General features: G+C 47.0%; 1 protein-coding gene across 4 annotated transcripts in view; it reads left to right on the top strand.

The window, feature by feature from the left end:
• The window catches only part of LOC141731127 (putative E3 ubiquitin-protein ligase HECTD4), a gene marked incomplete at its 3' end in the record, with an annotated part of 74,580 nt that extends 56,905 nt beyond the window's left edge, over positions 1–17,675 (top strand). For all 4 annotated transcript variants that reach the window (XM_074554039.1, XM_074554037.1, XM_074554038.1 and 1 more), the window contains 27 exon segments: positions 515–650; positions 1,246–1,428; positions 1,644–1,814; positions 2,239–2,408; positions 2,706–2,821; positions 3,788–3,891; positions 4,064–4,225; positions 4,361–4,509; positions 4,700–4,779; positions 4,896–5,059; positions 5,501–5,738; positions 6,166–6,302; positions 6,470–6,596; positions 7,203–7,340; positions 7,448–7,584; positions 7,735–7,895; positions 8,071–8,252; positions 8,630–8,835; positions 9,168–9,298; positions 9,433–9,638; positions 11,401–11,580; positions 11,879–13,185; positions 14,617–14,824; positions 15,430–15,653; positions 16,153–16,304; positions 16,676–16,782; positions 17,552–17,675. In XM_074554039.1, coding sequence (XP_074410140.1) covers positions 515–650; positions 1,246–1,428; positions 1,644–1,814; positions 2,239–2,408; positions 2,706–2,821; positions 3,788–3,891; positions 4,064–4,225; positions 4,361–4,509; positions 4,700–4,779; positions 4,896–5,059; positions 5,501–5,738; positions 6,166–6,302; positions 6,470–6,596; positions 7,203–7,340; positions 7,448–7,584; positions 7,735–7,895; positions 8,071–8,252; positions 8,630–8,835; positions 9,168–9,298; positions 9,433–9,638; positions 11,401–11,580; positions 11,879–13,185; positions 14,617–14,824; positions 15,430–15,653; positions 16,153–16,304; positions 16,676–16,782; positions 17,552–17,675 — 5,400 coding nt within the window.
• Between the last annotated feature and the right edge of the window lie 986 nt (positions 17,676–18,661).

Below are 18,661 nucleotides of genomic sequence, written 5' to 3'. Positions count from 1 at the left end.
CCTTTGCCATTGGTCAGGATTGGATCCAGGCCAAGGGTATAAAAGTAGCACACTGTACCCCTACTAACTGGGAAGAAGAAGAGCTGAGACCCTTCACGGACCCTGCAATAAAGCCATACTCGTGGGACAGCCAGCGTCTTCTGCTTCTCCTCTCTCTGCCGTCTGCTGGAGCCTTAGGCCAAGGGAAAAGCTACCTAGCAAGCAAAGCTGAAATCACAAGAGCTGCCTGATCACTAAGAGCTGAACTTTCCCTGCTTGCTAGGGGCTGACCCGTGGCCTTGGTCTGAGAGCGAGCTGGCTTCTGGCACCCAGTCCCCTTGGGGACTGAGCTCTGGAGCTGGAACAGCTTGCATAGGATAAGACCAAGCAAGGCTCATTTAGTGCTCCCAAAGACAATCTAGCTGTTCATAAACATCCCTATTTCTTTGTTTTTGGGTATATTTTGTTGACACCTGAAGCTTCTTTTCATTGAGTGGTTTTGAACTGAATTCAGTTTGCCTTTGTCTCGTGGCAGGACGGACCCGGTGAGGCCGTTCATCAGCGGGCACGTTGCAAACAGCATGGCAGCAGAGGTGATTGCCCTGCTGCACAGCCTGCTCATGGCCCCAGAGTCCAACGCAGCCCAGATCTGGACAACAACTGCTGAAAAAGTGAGCAAACACAGCCACGAGTGGCACATTCCTCACTGGGGGTTGAGTAGTTAGAGAATCTGATGATTAGCAAGGCCTGAGCTGCTCCTTTCTGATTTCAACACCAGGGCATGGCGCTGGACAGACCCAGCCCTTTCTCAGCTGTCTCAGGGTGGGACAAACACTCAAAATTTACCCATCATTAGATAATGTGCTGTCATTCTTTTCAGGAATTAATGCTGTTTTTTGGGGAGTTCCCTTGCATGTCAGGTTATTCTGCCTTAGCTGTGGCTTCTGAGGGTACCAATTTTGGCTGGAAAAAAACACATTGATATTATGCTCCTCTGAATCCTGCAGCACCTAATCTATTCCTTAGGTGAAATCCTCAGCAAAAACTTTTGCCAAGATTGTGTTTTATCCTAAAAGTTACCAGGGAATGGTCAAGGCTTTGATGGTGCTCACACTTCAGAGAACTTGGAATATTCTGAGTTACATAATTCTCTTGGAGAACAAAACTAATTCTGCTGAGACTGTGTGGGCTGGAGGCTTGGGGCATTGGTTTTTGTTGGAATTGTGCTTTGAAGTCGTTCCCTGGTATTTTTGCTTCTGTCTTCAGGTTCTGTCTCGGGCTCTGATGTACATTCCACAGCTTGGGAAATATGCAGAGAGCATTTTGGAGAACGGGAGTAGCAGTGGAAGGAAGCTGGCTAAACTTCAAAGGATTGCTCGGCAGGCAGTGGCTGCCCTGTGTGCTCTGGGTGGCTTTAAGGAGACAATTAAAATAGGTTCTGAAGTTCAGGTAATTCAGCACTGCTCATATTTGATATCCTAGATGAGAATTGCTGCTCTCCTGAGGTTTTCCCTGCGCTGGGATGTGCTTGTGGAACAGCAGCTTGTGGAGCTTTGTTTCCTAAAACACCCCCCTGTGCTTTTGTGTGCAGTTGGTGTGTGGTGTCAGACACTGATTCCTGGCTGTAACACCTTCAATCTCATGCAGCTCTTCTTTGCTTGTAGGTTTTAGGCAAAGGAATAGCAGGAAGCATTGGAGTTGTGGCATCTATTAATGAGCAAGAAGGTATAGCCACGGTCAAATTCCCACCCACCACTATAGACACTAGAAAGACCTCCCAGGCATCAGACACTTTAACTATTCCATTGTCTAGGCTCTGTGTTCCAAGATCTGAGGTATGGCAGTTTTAAACATCCAATATTCAGTATAATCTCGATTCTTGCTTTATTTCTGTCGCAGCATACTGACTATTAATCTGCAGCACGTAAAAAAAAAAGTGTTTCATCTTTGCTTATAAATGATTTGTAATGTTTGCCGTATTTTTTTAAAGCATATGTTAACAATATGTTTAAGTTTTCATTCAAGTAACATAAATATTCATCTTTTGTGCTTAAAGATATTCTGTTGCATATTGGGTGGGAGGTTTTTTTTGGTTAATTTCTGGCTCGGTTTGGGGTTTGTTTATTTTTCTTTTATTGGTGTTTGCTGCTGATTTTGTGATAGTAAAATATAAGAATTAACTCCAGGTAATAAAACACCCTCATTTCTTAGAAACTAACTACTTGAATTTAACTTTTTACCGTGCCCCCCCACCATCAGGCATTGCCTCTTCATAAACTGTCCATTACTGAGAAGGTAGTACAGGCAGTCCAGTCCATGTTGCTCCCTCAGGAGGGAAGTCTCTCTATTCACACCTCACTTCCTGCAACAGGAGATGGCTCAACCCCAGTAATGGCAGTGGTCCGGCTCCTTGCTGAAATAAGAACCAGGTGGGTCCTGGGGAAACATCCCAGGGAATTGCATGAGTTCTTGTGCCCTTCCTCTGGGGCAAATTCCTCTTTGCTCCCTTTTAGTGTCTGGGTGTTGTTCATGGGAGTCCTTACAACACACTGAGCAAATGCCTCAATAAATCCATTTATAAAGCAGGGAAAAGCTGCCTTTGGGGAGGGTCCAGCTTAAACCAGGGTTAAGACCACCCTTAAACCACCCTTGAATTCACTGCTGTAATGCCAGCTTTGAATTCCACACACTTTGTAACACTTGAAATGTATTGTTTTTCTGTTCAGAGCATGCCTGGTGATGGCTCAGCTGTTGGAAGACAGCTCATTCTGTGAAGAATTCATTCAACAGTGCCCAGCTGCTGTGGAAGTTCTGAATTTGGTGGCCCAGGAGTGCAGCCCTGGTATGTAGCCAACACCTTCTTGGCATATTCAGGTCAGAGGCAGAGCAGCTTTTAAATCATTTCAGTGTTTTCTCCTCCAGCTACCCAGAGTTCAGAATTGGCACAGGACAGAGTGTGTTGTCACAGCTGCAGAGCTGCTGATGGAAGAGCAGCTAATAATCAGCCTAAATCACTAAACATCAGGCATTCATTTAGGCCAGAACAAGATTATTCTGTGTATCAAAGCAGCAAGTCCTGGTTTTCTTCTGCTCTCTCCACTTTGCTTGCTTCCAGCATATCCTACTCTGCCTTCCATGGCATGATCATTTGTATGTTTTGTTTTTATGACCTTTTGCTGATTTTTGCAATGCTTTGTTACATTCCTGATCCTTGGACTCTCCTTGTTTAAGGATAAGCACTGGGCCCAGCAGAAATCTTAGTGCAGGGGCAAGTTTTTAGGAACATGCCCGAGAAAAAGTGGCTGAAGTGAAGGGTGGGAGCCAAAGGATTTAGGTGTCAGAGAGCAAGGACTGATTTTTGTGATAGTAGATATAATTTTTTTTTGTTTTCCTGCTTTTGCTGGGCCATAAACTTGCTCATTAAAATGAACTTTATATCTTAATGAACATAACAGTGTCTTAATGAACATAACAGTGTCTTTGCCAAGGGATTTAGGTGTCAAAGAGCAAGGACTGATTTTTGTGATAGTAGATACAATTTTTTTTGTTTTCCTGCTTTTGCTGGGCCATAAACTTGCTCATTAAAATGAATTTTATATCTTAATTAACATAACAATGTCTTTGCAAACCAAATGTAAATCAAACATGAGAAAATACTTGCATATGTTACATTTTACCCTTAATTTTGTTTAGGTGAGTAAGGCTGATCAAACAGTGCAAACACCACATTTATTTCTGAATTAAGATTGCTCTGTTGGGCTGGAGGAAGCAGCTGGAGGCTGATGCCTGCTGTGGGTTGTTGTTGCAGGGGAGAGGCTGGTGGTTGTGGAGATGCAGTGTGAGAGGTTACGGATGTTGTACCGCGACTGTGCTCGGCCTCCTCCTCCTCCCCTGCAGGCAGACAGGAGACAGGTGAGCACAGAGCCCTCTGCTGCTGCATTCCTGAAATATTTCATGGGAATTTCTCTATTGGGATGTGGTTTGTTGGGGTTGTATGAAATGTGCCCCTCAGACTGTGTTGGTTGTGTTTTAGTGGGTGACTTGAATTGTGGTTGTAGAATAAACTGCTCTGTTGTGTCTGCAGCCCAAAGAAATCACGTGGAGCCCGTCCAGGGTGTTCCCCCCAGTGAGAGCCTGCATGTTCTCCTCACACCTCACTGCTGTGACCTTCCTGGCTGATCCCAGTGCAGGTGGGGGCCTTCCTCGGGGCACCTTTATCTATGCCACCTCCCCAGTGCCAGTACAGGTGAGAACCCACAGCTCCCCAGCACTTTGTCATTGAATATCCAACAGGGCGTGAAAAGGAAAAGCAAGAAAATTGCTTCTTTAAACTCTGTTTTGTAAATACCTTTTTAAAATATGCTATTATGTTTATTTCTAGGCACCATCATTCTACTGGGAAATTGAAGTGGTTTCCTATGGAGACACAGATGATGACACTGGGCCAATAGTTTCCTTTGGATTTGCCACAGAGGCAGAAAAACGGGATGGAGCTTGGACAAACCCAGTGGGCACCTGCCTCTTCCACAAGTAGGTTGGAGATGCACATGAAAATCCACATTCAGTACATTTGTCAGCAGGCTGGGGAGGGCAATACATATTTTTAATTGAATGCTGGAATATCTTTGCAAAATCAGGAGGGTTGAGTTGCCTTTTGAGTATCACAGCTTTGGTGGGTGCTGATCCTGCTCTGTCTCACTGTGTCCTTGTTGCCCCTCAGCAATGGGAGAGCAGTGCATTACAATGGCTCCAGCCTGCTGCAGTGGAAGAGTGTCAGACTGGATGTGACTCTTTCCCCTGGTATGTAAAAGCATGGCTAAAATCCTTATCTGCTCCATCAGAAAATCCTCTGAATGTCAGGGAAATGCTGGGTGAGAAAACTGATTAAAATCCTTTTTATGACTATTTTTCTCCAGGTGATGTAGCAGGAATTGGATGGGAAAGAACAGAAGGAACTCCCCCTCCTCCAGGACAGCCAGCAAAGGGCAGAGTTTATTTTACCTATTGTGGGCAGAGACTTGTGCCCTACCTGGAGGATGTGTCTGGTGGAATGTGGCCAGTTGTGCACATCCAGAAAAAGGCAAGTGTGTAACAGAAACATGTCCCTTAATATACTTTCAGAATATTCAGAAATACTAAAAACATGATAGAAGATATTGAACCTGCTCTGTAGAAAAGCAAATTGATTTTTTTTTCCCTTTCTTGGCTAGGTTGAGGCATTCATTAAGCCTCCCAGGTGCATGTGTTGTGTCATTATTTTGGTTTTCCCTGCCCATTAGCCCAGCAGTGTGCAGCTGGCCTGGCAGATGCCTTGTGCCATGCCAGCAGCTGCTCTCTCAGCATTCCTGGCCAGCCGTGGCCTTGCTTCAAAGCACCCAGGTTCAGAGTGTCTTTAGCAGCTTGAGGCTTTCCCAGAGTGCCAGCTGGGCATCCTGGTGGCAGGGAGGTGTGATCAGCTCCTGCCTGGGGCAGAGTGCTGGCTCAGAGCAGGATCTCAGAGCTTCCCTGCCTCCTTTTGCAGAACACCAAGGTGCGGGCGAACTTCGGCTCGCGGCCGTTCGCCTACGCCGAGGGCCAGGCCCACCGCAACGCCGCCGACCTGTGCCTGGACCTGGCTGAGGAGATCAGTGCCAACTTCGAGGCCTTGCCCTTTGCCATGGCCTCTGACAGTGACAATGACGCTGGCACCAGCATCGCCTCGGACCCTGGCACCCACGGGCCGCCCTGCAGGATCGCCGCCGTGGCCACGGCTCAGCAACGTAAAGTGACATTCGCTCCTTTAAAGCCCTCCCAGCAGAAATGCCAAGCGAGGAAATGGGATTTAAACCCAGCCTGGCTGCAGTCTTTAAGCCTTAGGTAGTGCTTGTTTAGGTGGGGCAGTGCCACGAGTCAAAGCTGTGTTTATCTGATTTCAGACAAGGCAATTAGAACATCTTCTTTGGTCTGCCTCTATGTGAATACACAAATTATTCGTAATTAACGCAGCTTCAATGAGAAATGATCTCATTAAGGCTTGGGATACAATAGGATGTCATGGTGGATTGGATCAGCCAATTGGTTATGCTGTGTCAGAAGGAATTGCATTCCCGCCCCCTGATTGGAGAGCGTGGAGTGCTGTGTATCTCCAATTTCATGGGATGTCTTTGCATGCATTAGCATCTCATTATTTCTGTCTGTGTCTTGCAGAGTATGACAGCGACACGTCCTGCCACTATAAAATGGAGCTGAGCTATGAGAACTTCATCACCTCAGGCCCTGATCCTCACCCCCCTCCTATTGCAGATGATGAAAGTGATGATGATGATGACGATGATATTCCCAGGGTGAGGAATGGAGCAAACTGCCTCCTCTAACTTACAGCCTAAAACCAGATCTTGTCATTTAGATTTTGAAATTTGGCCACACAAGAGTTCTTCTTACTTCCCTTATAAAATATAACTGCTGATAACGAATCACTTTTTGGTGTTCTAAAACACTTTTGTCTTTGTAGGAGGATCACTATGCCCTCTTGGTCAAAGCCTGGGAAACCAAGGTTTTCCCTACAATTAGGAGAAGATTCCGTAATGAGGCTGAGAGGAAGTCTGGGCTGGATCAGATTAAAGGAGCTTTACAGTTAGGTCTGTATTTATTTCCATGCATGTTTTCTGTGATGTGCAGCAAGTCTGAGAGAGCAGCTGTGTTTCTTTCATATTTTACTGTATTCAGGGCTGGAAAACTTAAAAAAAAATCGCTTGCTGGTTTCTTCCAGTGCTTAGAATTTGGTTTGTGCTCATGCTTTTTCTTTAACACTTTTACTGTGTTTGACTATTTAAATAGAGAAAATGGTTTCAGAAATAGTGACAGAATTCATTGTGATATGGATACAGAAACATTCTGGAATAATAGCTAATAAAAGAAGCTATATCTTTGCTGTCTGTGACTATCAAGGCAAAACTTTTTAGGTTTAAGTAATAATAAGGAGAGATTTGGGAGTTTTGTAGAATTCAGTTCTGGCAGGACAATGTGTTTGTGGGAAGGTCACAATCAGAGCAAGGTTGGAATTCTGAGCCCCCATGAGAAGCTCAGGAAAAGCTTCCTCAGGAAAATTCCCAATTTCCATCCTTCAGCCTGACTGAGAGAGTGTTTAAGTACTTGGAAAACTCACCTGCTTGGGGTATTAATGAGAATAAAAACTTATTTCAGGTGGCTGAGGGAAATAATTTGCACTCCCTCCTGTCTTTCAGGAATGGTTGATATAGCAAGGCAAACTGTGGAATTCCTGTATGAGGAAAATGGAGGCATCCCAAGGGATCTGTACCTTCCCACCATCGAGGATATCAAAGATGAAGCGAACAAATTCACGATTGATAAAGTACGGAAAGGTAAGGGCAGCACAGCAGATGCTGAGGGGTAAGGAAAAGCTCAGGGGTTTTTGGGGTCTCATTGTCAGCTGAGGAAACACCTTCACAGCGGTGTCCCTTTGTGCCAGGTCTCACCGTGGTGACTCGCTCTCCCGACAGCAACAACGTCACCAGCAGTGCTGTGGGAACAGCTCTGCCCAAGTTTGCCATTCGGGGCATGCTGAAGACATTTGGTCTTCATGGCGTTGTCCTGGATGTGGACTCGGTGAGTAAAGACACTCTGGGAGGGCTTGTAATGATCAGCATCACACAGCTGGGAGCAAAACCTGCTCAGGATGCTGGGTTGGGGCTCTCTTGGAAGGAAAAATGGGGTTTAATTCTTGTGTTACTGACAGTGCTGGGTTTGGTGCTGCAGGTGAATGAACTGGTCCAAGTGGAGACCTACCTGAGGAGTGAGGGGGTCCTGGTGAGGTACTGGTATCCCATTGACATGTTGGAAAGGCCGCCTGCAGGGTACAGGAGGACTGCCACCAACGGATTGGTGACCCTGGATAACACCAACATCCAAATTCACAGGTGAAAAAAGAGATGTAGTTACAATTATTACCTCAGTTTCAATTAGCTGAAGAGCATTTCCTGAAGTACAGTTACTTGCTACAGCTTTGTTCTAAGTAAACAAGCTTCTGAATTTTATTTTCATGGTTGGATTTAATGTTAAGGAATTAATAGAATTAATGTTTGTGTTCCCTAGGGAGCTGTTGAGGAGTGAAGCTGCCCTGGCCAAGCTCTACTGTCGCATGGCTCTGCTCAATATTTTTGCTCCCAAATCTCCCCACATGTTCACGCGGCTGTTCCACATTCCTGCCATCAGGGACATCACCCTGGAGCACCTGCAGCTGCTCTCCAACCAGCTGCTTGCACCACCCCTTCCTGGTAAACACTTGGTTTTGTCCCAGCTCCTCTTTGGTACAGTATTTTTCTGGAGACAAAAAAATTAATGGATTTGGTGTTTATTAGGTGGTTAATAATGATGGTATTGAGAATGAGCTGGGGTGATCCCACAGCTCTGTGTTTGCCCTCACCAGGGGCTGGGCTGAGGCTGCTGAGGGGCACAGCTGGCATGGAGGGGCCCTCCCAGCCACAGGGCAGGGCCTAGATGGGCCCTTTCTCCTGCTGAGTTTTAGGCAAGGAATTTTCCACTTGAAAACAGAGATTTAGAATCTCCCAAGTATTTTGCAGCTTTTGTTTCCTAGGCTATACAAACTGTTGGTGTGATCTTTAAATTTGTGCTGTTTTCCTTGTTATTCCAGATGGAACCATCAGCTCAAGCTCCATTCTGCTGGCCCAGTCCCTGCAGCACTGCATCCATTCCCAGACCTGTGCTGCCACAGACCTCTTCTACCAGGGCAACTCGCAGGCCATCAGGGAGTGGCTCACCGTGGCCATCACTCGGACACTGCACCAGGGAGAGGAGAGTCTGCTGGACCTCACCAAACAGATCTGCTCCTTCCTGCAGGTGAAATACTCACATTTCATGAGTTCCCTTCTCAGGAGCCCTTGTTCTCTGTGTGGTTGGAATTTCCATGATGCTGTCCCTCACAGGGAATTGTTTCTATGGGTGGGTTCTGTTATCCTGCTTGTAGTGGGCACACTGAAAACAGAAGCAGTAGCAATGCTCTGGGTTGAATTGAAATGAAGTGGCCTCCCACTGTGTCATAATTTGCAAGTAATTAAATACACTGGCTGTATTTCTTTATTTATAGAGTGTATGGAGCACTCTGTAAATAAAGAAGAGGGAGGAGGTTTGCTGCTGTTTGAGATCTCTCATGATGAACTGTCCCGTTACAGGCAGCACCAGAACAATTTCCTGCTGAAGAATTCCCAATTTCTGAATCCAAGGTCAACATGGATGTGAATTTTCCTGGGGCTGCCTTTGTGATTGTGTCCTGCAAGGAAAGTCAGTCTGGGTTCAGAAAAGAGTGAGTCATGGAGAGGGGCAAGGCTGGGGGCTGAGCCTGGCAACCTGGGGGTGCAGTTATTTATTTTGTTTCAGTTTTCTGGGATATTTTCCAGCTGCTTCGAGCCTAACCAAGCTGTGCTGCTGTTTCCCCAGCTCATCCCTGTACAAGGCCCCCTGGGCTCGGGTGCTGGTCTATGGGCTGGGGCACAAGGTGAAGAGGAACGGGCAGCTGAACCTGATCGAGGCCGTGTGCTACCCCCGCGACGCCTCCCCCACCAACACCGGCCTCACGCCGCCCCCCACCACCAACCAGTACCCTGCTGTCATCACCCCCACCGACAGGGTGCACATCAAACTGGGTGAGCACAGCCCCTGCCCCAGGGATGGGCCTTCACTGTGCTCTCAGGGTGCACATCAGGCTGGGTGAGCACAGCCCCTGAGCCTTCACTGTGCTCTCAGGGTGCACATCAAACTGGGTGAGCACAGCCCCTGAGCCTTCACTGTGCTCTCAGGGTGCACATCAAGCTGGGTGAGCACAGCCCCTGAGCCTTTGCTGTGCTCTCAGGGTGCACACCAAGCTGGGTGAGCACAGCCCCTGCCCCAGGGATGGGCCTTCACTGTGCTCTCAGGGTGCGCGGGGGTGACCACGGCCCTGGAATCCGGCTCTCTGGTGAGGGGCGAAGGCCAGGGCCCCTGTGCATCTGAAGCCAGCCCCCCTTGGCATCTTGGCCTCGGGCTGAGCTGGGGGATAGCTCGGAGCAGCGCGGTGAGAGACGAATTAGGAGGCGACCACTTGCTGGGGGTAAACTGTCGGTTTATTACAGAAGAACCAACAAGGAGGGGAAACACCCAGCAAATGGCCCCGAACAGGGGGCAGGAGAGGGTTTTAAGGGAAAAGGGGGGAAGAAGGCAGGGAAACTTGGCTAAGCAATAGTAATACATATTTGGAGGTACGAAACATAACTGATATACCAAAGTAACCAACTGTTATAAATCATAGGAGGGGCTCCGGGGCTACAGCCAACCATAACTCCCAGAGAAAAGAAAATTCTCGAAACCTGGGAGGAGAGAAGGAGTGATTGACTGAGCCCAAGGAGGAAACAACTTTCACTTTATAAGAGAAACCAGGGGAGGAGCAGTTTCATTTCCATAGCAACCTAACTGACAGGGTCCTGGGAAAGGAAGAAACCATTTAATACAGAAAATGGGGGGAGCAAACTAACAAACTTAAGAACACACCACAGCATCAGGGTGCACATCAAGCTGGGTGAGCACAGCCCCTGCCCCAGGGATGAGCCTTTGCTGTGCTCTCAGGGTGCACATCCAACTGGGTGAGCACAGCCCCTGCCCCAGGGATGAGCCTTCACTGTGCTCTCAGGGCTCACAGCAGGTTCATTGCACCTTCCCATGTGGTCGCCATCCTAGCAGCAGATAGGACAGGATCTTTGTACAAGGAACCAAAAAAACCTGGTTTTACAACCCTTAACAACCATGTGATTCTGATTTTTATATTCCAGAAATTCACCCAGCAATGTATTTGAAATATTTTATTCAAAATACTAATTTCTGCAGTGTTGGTGTTTGAGGAGCTGTTTCAGATGGAGAATAAATTTTATTGCTTTTTTAGGTGTTTGTAGGACCCTCTTATCCACAGAGTAATGCAGTGTAGCAATACTTAGGTCACTCCAGCAAGAAGAATCATTAATCTTCTTTTTACTCTTGCCCAGTGAGATTTAGAGCAGTGAAGGTGACTGGGTGCAGTGAGTTCTTAAAACTTCCCCTTGGAGATCCTAAAGTTCTTCTGCTGATGTTGTTTTCAGTACCCATCAGACAGAAAGAAAGGATTTTGAGGGATGTTCTTTTTGTATATTTAGATATGTTCAGGCTCAAAATTATTCTCTTTCTTTATGTGAATAAAATGTTCTCTGTACATTTCTAATTACAGATCATCTTAACTTATCAATATAGAGAAACTCAATTCATATTTGTTTTCTACAAGGTGCTGCAGAGAAAATTCTCACTTAACAGAAGCTTGGCCTTGAAAAAATTCTAAATGTTGTTACTTTTACTTTATCAATGCTCAGAATGATGAAAAGGATTTTCTTGGACCTTTTTGCTTAGGTGTGTCTCCTCCTCCTGGAGCTGTACTGGTCTTGCATTCCCTCCCCCTGGAATTCCCCCTGGCAGTGGCATTCACAGAACAGCTCTTAACCTGGAAATTGGAAGATGGGGATGGAAAATCTGAAGATGAACTGGATACTATTCCTGCCTCAGTTCTCTTGCAAGTAGTGGAATTTTTAGGTGAGAATGGAGTATTTCCTTAGTAATGAGCACTGATAATGTGCTGGAGGGCTGATAATCAGGTGGAGGGCTTAGGAAACAACAGTTTCCTACAAAACTACAGTTAAAATTTTCTGAGCTCTTCCACTGTAATGAAATTTTCTTCAACCTCCAGAAATTTTCTGTTGATTTGCAGTTCTTGGAATAACCTTCCTGTCTTTCTTATTGCCGCCATGACGTTGAAATTCACTTTTTCAAATGTTACTTTCTGCTAAGAGTTAAACACTCCTGACTGCCATGCCTTGCCTTCCTCCCTCAGGGAACTTTCTCTGGACAACTGACATGGCAGCATGCGTGAAGGAATTGATCTTTCACCTCCTGGCCGAGCTGCTTCGCAAAATCCACAACCTGGAGCAGAAGAAGAATCCAGCAGGGTTGTCCTCATCCATTGCCCTGCAGCTGAACCCCTGCCTGGCCATGCTCATGGCCCTGCAGTCAGAGCTGCACAAGCTCTACGATGAGGAAACGCAGAACTGGGTGTCTGGCAATGCCTGTGGTGGCTCTGGGGTTGGAGGGGCCGACCAGGGCAGATTCTCCACCTACTTCCATGCCCTGATGGAAGTGTGCCTGGCTGTGGCAGAAGTCACCTTGCCCATCAACATGAGCGTGACAGCCAATGTGATCTCATCCACCAGCGCCCCAAATCTCAGTGACTCCTCCTCCTCATCCTCATCTTCCCCAGGGCAAACACCGCAGAGCCCAAGCTTGCTGTCCAAGAGGAAAAAAGTCAAAATGAAGCGGGAAAAAACCTCATCTTCAGGGAAAAGAGCTTCATCCAGGGCAGCTGAGACAGATGCAGCGCTCCTCAGCATTGGGGGCAGCAAGCCTGAGGACATGCTGTGGTTCCACAGAGCTCTGACCCTGCTGATCATCCTCAGGCACCTGACCAAGAAGGACCCCCAGGGGCTAGGTGTGACCAACGACGCCGTGGCAGACGCCTGCCAGGCCCTGGTGGGCCCCACTGCCCACAGCCGCCTGCTCGTCATCTCGGGCATCCCCACGCACCTGGAGGAGGGCACCGTCAGGAACGCCATCAGGAAAGCCTGCAACGCCCACGGGGGCGTCTTCAAGGATGAGATCTACATCCCTCTGCAGGAAGAGGATCCCAAAAAAACCAAGGACAAAGCGGAAGGAGGAGAGTGCAGGACGGAGCTGGAGAAGCCGACGGTTTCCAGCAGCGCCGACAGTTTGGACATCAGCAGCTCGAGCAGCGTCACCCCCGCCATGAGCGTCAGCGCCTCGGCCTCCACCAGCCAGGCCTCCCTGTGCAGCTCCCAGGGCTTGTCCCGCACCGTCAGCGACATCTCTGGGGACCAGTTCCAGGCAGGGCTGGAGCTGCCCATCCCACCCGGATTGCTGGAGCAGCCCCACGTGGTGTCCAGCCAGGAGAGTTTGGATCTTTCCCACTGCAGCACCGGCAGCCTGGGCAGCCTGGGCAGCCTCGGGGAGCCCCTGGACAACGTGGAGACGGCGTCGGTGTCGGACGTGGGCTCCATGTACACGGTGACGTCTCTGGACAATCAGCCGCTGCTGGCACGGCCCATCAAGGGCTTCGCTGTGGTGGAGGTAACTGAGAGGGGGCTCTGGGGCCAGGGGTTTGGGGGGATGGGGTCTCACTCTAGGAACTGGCTTTTTCCATGGTAAATGTATGTCTAAGAGCATGGGAGATTGGGAGTTGGACAGGATGGCTGAGGAGCACAGAGCTCCCAGTCTTGGGAGCAATCCCTGTATCTCAAAGGACACAGGGGACCCAGTAATGGAGGGATCCAGCAGCAAGGGGAGAACAGGAGGAAGTAGGGAAGAGCTCCTGTGTGTTCCAGCTTGTAGAGCTCATTTTCACAGTGCTGCTGAAGCCAAGGCCATAAATGAATCTTAAGGGATTAAATTCCTGGAGGATTGGTGGCTGTGGAGCACAGCAGCCAGTGCAGCTTTCAACTGAGGAAATCTTTAAACTGCTTTGCAGAGATTGGGGAACATGTCAGGAGAAAGATCAAATAATTTCCTCTTTCATATTCCTTTCTCTAAGATTTGTTCTGGCCACTGCAGAGATGAATTTAGAGATTGGGGCCCTTTTGGTTTAACCCACAATGCAGTTATTTAATGTTCAATCAGTACCTTTTCACCTATTTTGAACCACCTATGGATTTCTCTATGAAACTACTTTAAGAGAGATGATAAATTTTATTGCTATCTGGTTCCAGATTAATTTTTTAAAGCCTTGTGGGTGGTTGCCATCAGTGCTGGGTCACTCCAGGTGTTCAGCTCTGCACAAGAACCTTTTTCTCTGCTGTTTCCATAGATGGCCTGCTGGAGATTTATCAGGACTTCCAAAAGCACAGCCATTCCTGATAGCCTGGGAATGGAGAGAGATGTTTTTGTATAGTCTGGGATTGTATCAGTTCCTCTTTTAGAAGAAAATCAGCTTATTCAGATGAAAACTCTGCAAGTTCCTATTCTTGAGCTGTTAATTGACGTGAAGACATCATTGAAATAAAGCATTAAGTGTGGAGAGAAAGCTGCCAGAGTGTTCACATGGAAACTATTCCGAGTCTGGAGCTGCCCTGGCAGTGGTTATTCTGGGAATCAAAGGAAGTTGCTGTTCCCCTCCCAGTCTGTGTAGCTGAGGCTTCAAAGCCTTTGCTAATTGAGATTTTTCAGAGTGGAGAATTGAGGCAGGGACAGCAGAGTTACAGACAGTGCCAGCTTACCTGGCTGGCACCTTCAGCTCCTTCCCTGCTGCTCCCCAGGGCTGAGAAATGGAGTAGCTGGGTCAGAGCTGTGCCTGGTTATCCCAGCAGGAGGATTTCAGTGCTCTCAGAAAGCCTTTTCTAGGCTGAACCTGAATTTTGGTATCAAGTTATTGATGTAGCAGAGAAGAGAAGCAATAATGATAATCAGAATGGGGAGGGGGATGGAAGCTTAAACCCCAGATTCCTATGAATGGCAGTGAATTTGTTGTCTCAGGATTGCTGTGAACTAATTTCATTATTTGTACAGATAAGGTCAAGAGCTAAAATAGAGAAAATCCGAGCCAGCCTCTTCAACAGCAGTGACCTCATTGGCTTGTCCAGCCTGGATGGGGAGGATGAGCTCATGGAGATGTCAACTGAAGAGATTTTAACTGTTTCCACTGTAAATCAGAGTTTGTTTGACACCCAGGGGAGCCCAGCCCTAGAAGATTATTTCAATGATAAGTCAATAAAAGGTAGGTGGTTTGATATTGCCAAATCCCTCCTGTGTTCAGCATTTTGGGGGATGAACAGGGCTCAGACTCTCCTTGGTTCAATATAAATCGGGAGTGACAACAAGCCAGGGAGAAATTCCACAGATTTATCCCTCCAGGAGCTATTTGCAAGCTGAACTTTGCTCAGTTGTTCATCCAGCTAATCAAATAAATCATAAATAAATAAACACTTCTCATCAGCACAAAAAACTACTGATTAAATTCTTTAGGGATTTTTTTTTTTTGAGAAAATAGCCACTAAAATAACTTTTGACTGCTAGTTCAGTTGATGGGTGTTGGTGTCTGCCTGCACAACATAATTTTTATCCTGGAGTGATAAATAAGCTGCTTTTTTCATCCCCACTACTCCCTCAAGTAATAATTACAGGATGTGGCCAATTCTGTATTTAATGGGGTACAGAAGGAGCAGGTTTTTCATTGAAAAAATGATTTTTTTTCCCTTGCAAAAGTGATTTTCCATGTCAAAGCAGAATATTTTATCTGAATGCAAAATTTATTTTCGCATTTCAAATTCTAACCAGTTCTCATGGTATGTTGTACCAAATTGTTGATTTTCTTCTAATTAGGTGAAAAACTGGTCCCAGGTGCTCGGGAAGTTCTCACAGAGATCTTTAAGAGCTGTGTCCATTCAGAGCAGATGCTGAGCCTGACCCCAGCCAAGCCCATCAAGGTGGCTGACATTTACCTCAGCAAGGAGCAGATCAATTCCCAAACCCCTGGCAATCTCCTCCACGTCTTCTTCACCAACGTCCGCCCTCCCAAGAAGGTGCTGGAGGACCAGCTCACCCAGGTAGGGCTTTGCCAGCTGTTCTCAGCCTCTTCTGTGTTGGAGATTTTTTCAGGGATGGCCTAGAAGGCAGCTGTGAGGAGCAGGTTCTCACAGCCTGTTTCTGTGAACAGCAGAAGTTCTCAGGTTGTTTTTAACTACAGGTAAAAGTGGCAAACATGAAGGCCTTGAGAGCCTTGCACATCAGAGTTCTCAGGCAGCTTTCTCAGAACAAGTGGATGTTCTATCTTTGGCTGTTTTGGGAAAGCAAGAATAATTTTGAGAACCCAAATCTTGTTATTGGAAACATAAGGAGGGGTTGGTATGTTATCTCTGACCTATTGTGAGCTCAGATTTTGCAATATGCATGAACTTGATTAACACTGTTATAAAAGGTGATTGATTGATGAATAAAGTAGAGTCGATGGCTGACCAATGCAAGGTGGGTCGTCTCCCCTCCAACTTCAATACTTCTGGTGTCACTTGAAAGCCCTGGGTGATGATTCCCTTTTTGTCTTGGAAGATTTTAAGGAAATATGGAGTTCCCAAGCCCAAATTTGACAAGAGCAAGTACAACAAGGCAGGCAAGGAGCAGCACCCGGTGAAGGTGGTGAGCACCAAGCGCCCGGTGACCAAACCCCCCACCAAGGAGAAGTCCATGCTCAACAGTGTCAGGTGGGTGTCCCCAGCCCTGTGGAATATTGGATTTCTCTGTAAAAATCCAGGTTTTTATCCCCCATCCCTCTGTGTATGGGAACAGGGAGACACTTGGTGTTAATGTCAGAGCATCTCGGGTTGCTGGAAATTATTTGGCAAAGCGTTTGTTTTTCCAGAGATTGGGGTGGAGTTGTTGGGATCTATTTATAGAACATTGGAATTGTGTTCATCAGTGTTCTAGCCCACTTGTTCCAAAACACAGATCAGGTTTGGAGTAATCCATGGCAGGAGTGGGACTGGATGGGTTTTAGGATCCTTCCAAGCAATTTTGGGGTTCTGTGAACAAATGAAAGAAAACTTTTGCTCCTAACACTGACTCTGTCCCTCAGCCGAACAGCCTTAAGTGAGAAGAAACCCACAGTAAAGCCCAAATCTCCTGAGAAGAGCAAACCTGAGGAGAAGGACCCTGAGAAGTCTCCCACTAAGAAACAGGAAGGTGGGAGCTGCAGAGAATTTTTTTATAATTTTATCCTGTAAAAATATTTTAATTGACATGTTATATGACTTCATGATCGATTTGGTTTATCTTTATTTCTAACAAATCTAACTACATTTTTTAAAAATAGTGATTTACAATGCTGCTTTTATTTGTATCTCTGTGAATCTGGGCCCATGAGTGTGAGAGCAAACAGTTCTTGCAGCAGAGTGTAGGACATGTCAATAAACCAGGCAGAAAAATTCCTGTGGGCTGTAGTTCCAAGGCTTTGGTGTAGTGAGGGTTTGGGATGTTATGGATTTGAACCAGATGGGTTTTAATTGTGCTTCTCAAGTTATATTGGGAAATTCTTCAGTTACAAGTGGGAAATTGGGTAAAAAAGATGATTGAGAAAGCTCAGAGCTTCTGCAGGAGACAGCACAGCCAAGGGGGACAGGGGCTGTGCTCAGGACTTCAGTCTGGGGGAAGAGTGAGCAGACAGGAGTTTGGACTCCCTTCTTCCTGGCAGGAAGGGCCAGGTTGGCTGAGGAAATGGGAATTTCAGCCTCCAGCCAGCAGGGTTAGAGGGAGGTGTTCCTGAGAAATAGAGGAGGATTTGAATCCTTTAGGGGAGTGACTGAGGTGGGCCTGGCCATTGTGTGATAGATGGAACTGCCCAGAAAGGATCCATGGTGGGGTGGGACAGCAGGAGGAAGCTGACAGCAGCCACTCCTGCTCCTGGTGGGGTGAGAACTTGATGGCAAGTCATGAACTCTTTGTTTGGTGGCAGTTCCTGAGGAGAAGTACCTGACCCTGGATGGGTTTCAGCGGTTCGTGGTGGATCGCTCCAAGCAGGACATCCGGAGCGTGTGGAGAGCCATCCTGTCCTGCGGCTACGACCTGCACTTTGAGAGGTACAGCCTGCACACCCCTCTGAGGGGCTGACACTCACTGTGCTCACTTGATCCCAAGTGTTCCCAGTCCAAAAAGCTGCAACACTTCCATCCCTGGCTGCAAGGCCTGTAGGGAAATCTGTTATTTCCTCAAAATACATTTTAGAAGTTACATGCTGTTCAGTACAGGTCCTGATTTCTTGTGCACAGCATGGCTGACAAAATCAGATGCACAGTGTCCTTTAGAGCTTCCAAGCTGTGTAATAAATTACCTGAGGGGAGCTGTAGCTCCATGTCTGTCCCTGGTTTCCTTCCCCAGCCAGTGCACTGGGTCATTCTTTAACTGGCAGGGTTGTTACTGGGTCAGAAATGCTTTAGAAGAGGAACTGTTAAATTTCTTCTTAATATTGTAGAGGAAGAAAGTCCCTTAAATGAATTCTCCTTATCTGCCTGTGTCAGGCCATAGGCTAATTGCTCCTTATCATCTCCAGAGGAGATAGTGCACTAAGAGAGCTTAATAGGCAGTGCCTTTGTGCCTAATTATTTATTACAGTGATGAGAAGTGGCTGATGAATCAGCTCTTGGCCTCACACTGGGATTCTTGGCATGGAACAGCTCTGCTCAAGGAAAGGGGAGTGAAGAGCAGGGCAGCAGCTTCCATTCCAGGTGTGTCAGGATCTCTGGCTTGTCAGAGTGACCCCAGGAAAACTTGGAAAGTCTATTTTCCCAGCCCGACACTTGAAGAAGGAGTCAGGGCTCTTCATTTCTCAGTCTCAAGGATTTTTTATATCTTCTCTATAAAATTCTTTCTCCTGTCCAGCTGAGGTCCGCTCAGCACGACAGCCTGGGCACTCTGCCTGCCCCCAGGATGGTGTTATGTCTTTATACTAAAAACTACCTGTACATTATTTACAATTGCTTTCCAATACCTATCACCTATGTTAGACAGTGAGCTTCTACTCTAAACCAATCTAAAAGTGCCACCATCACAGCAGAAGATGGAGGCC

Source organism: Zonotrichia albicollis, chromosome 18 (assembly GCF_047830755.1).
Source record: "Zonotrichia albicollis isolate bZonAlb1 chromosome 18, bZonAlb1.hap1, whole genome shotgun sequence".
Taxonomy (NCBI): Eukaryota; Metazoa; Chordata; class Aves; order Passeriformes; family Passerellidae; genus Zonotrichia; species Zonotrichia albicollis.
This window is presented reverse-complemented; position numbering and strand designations above follow the sequence as displayed.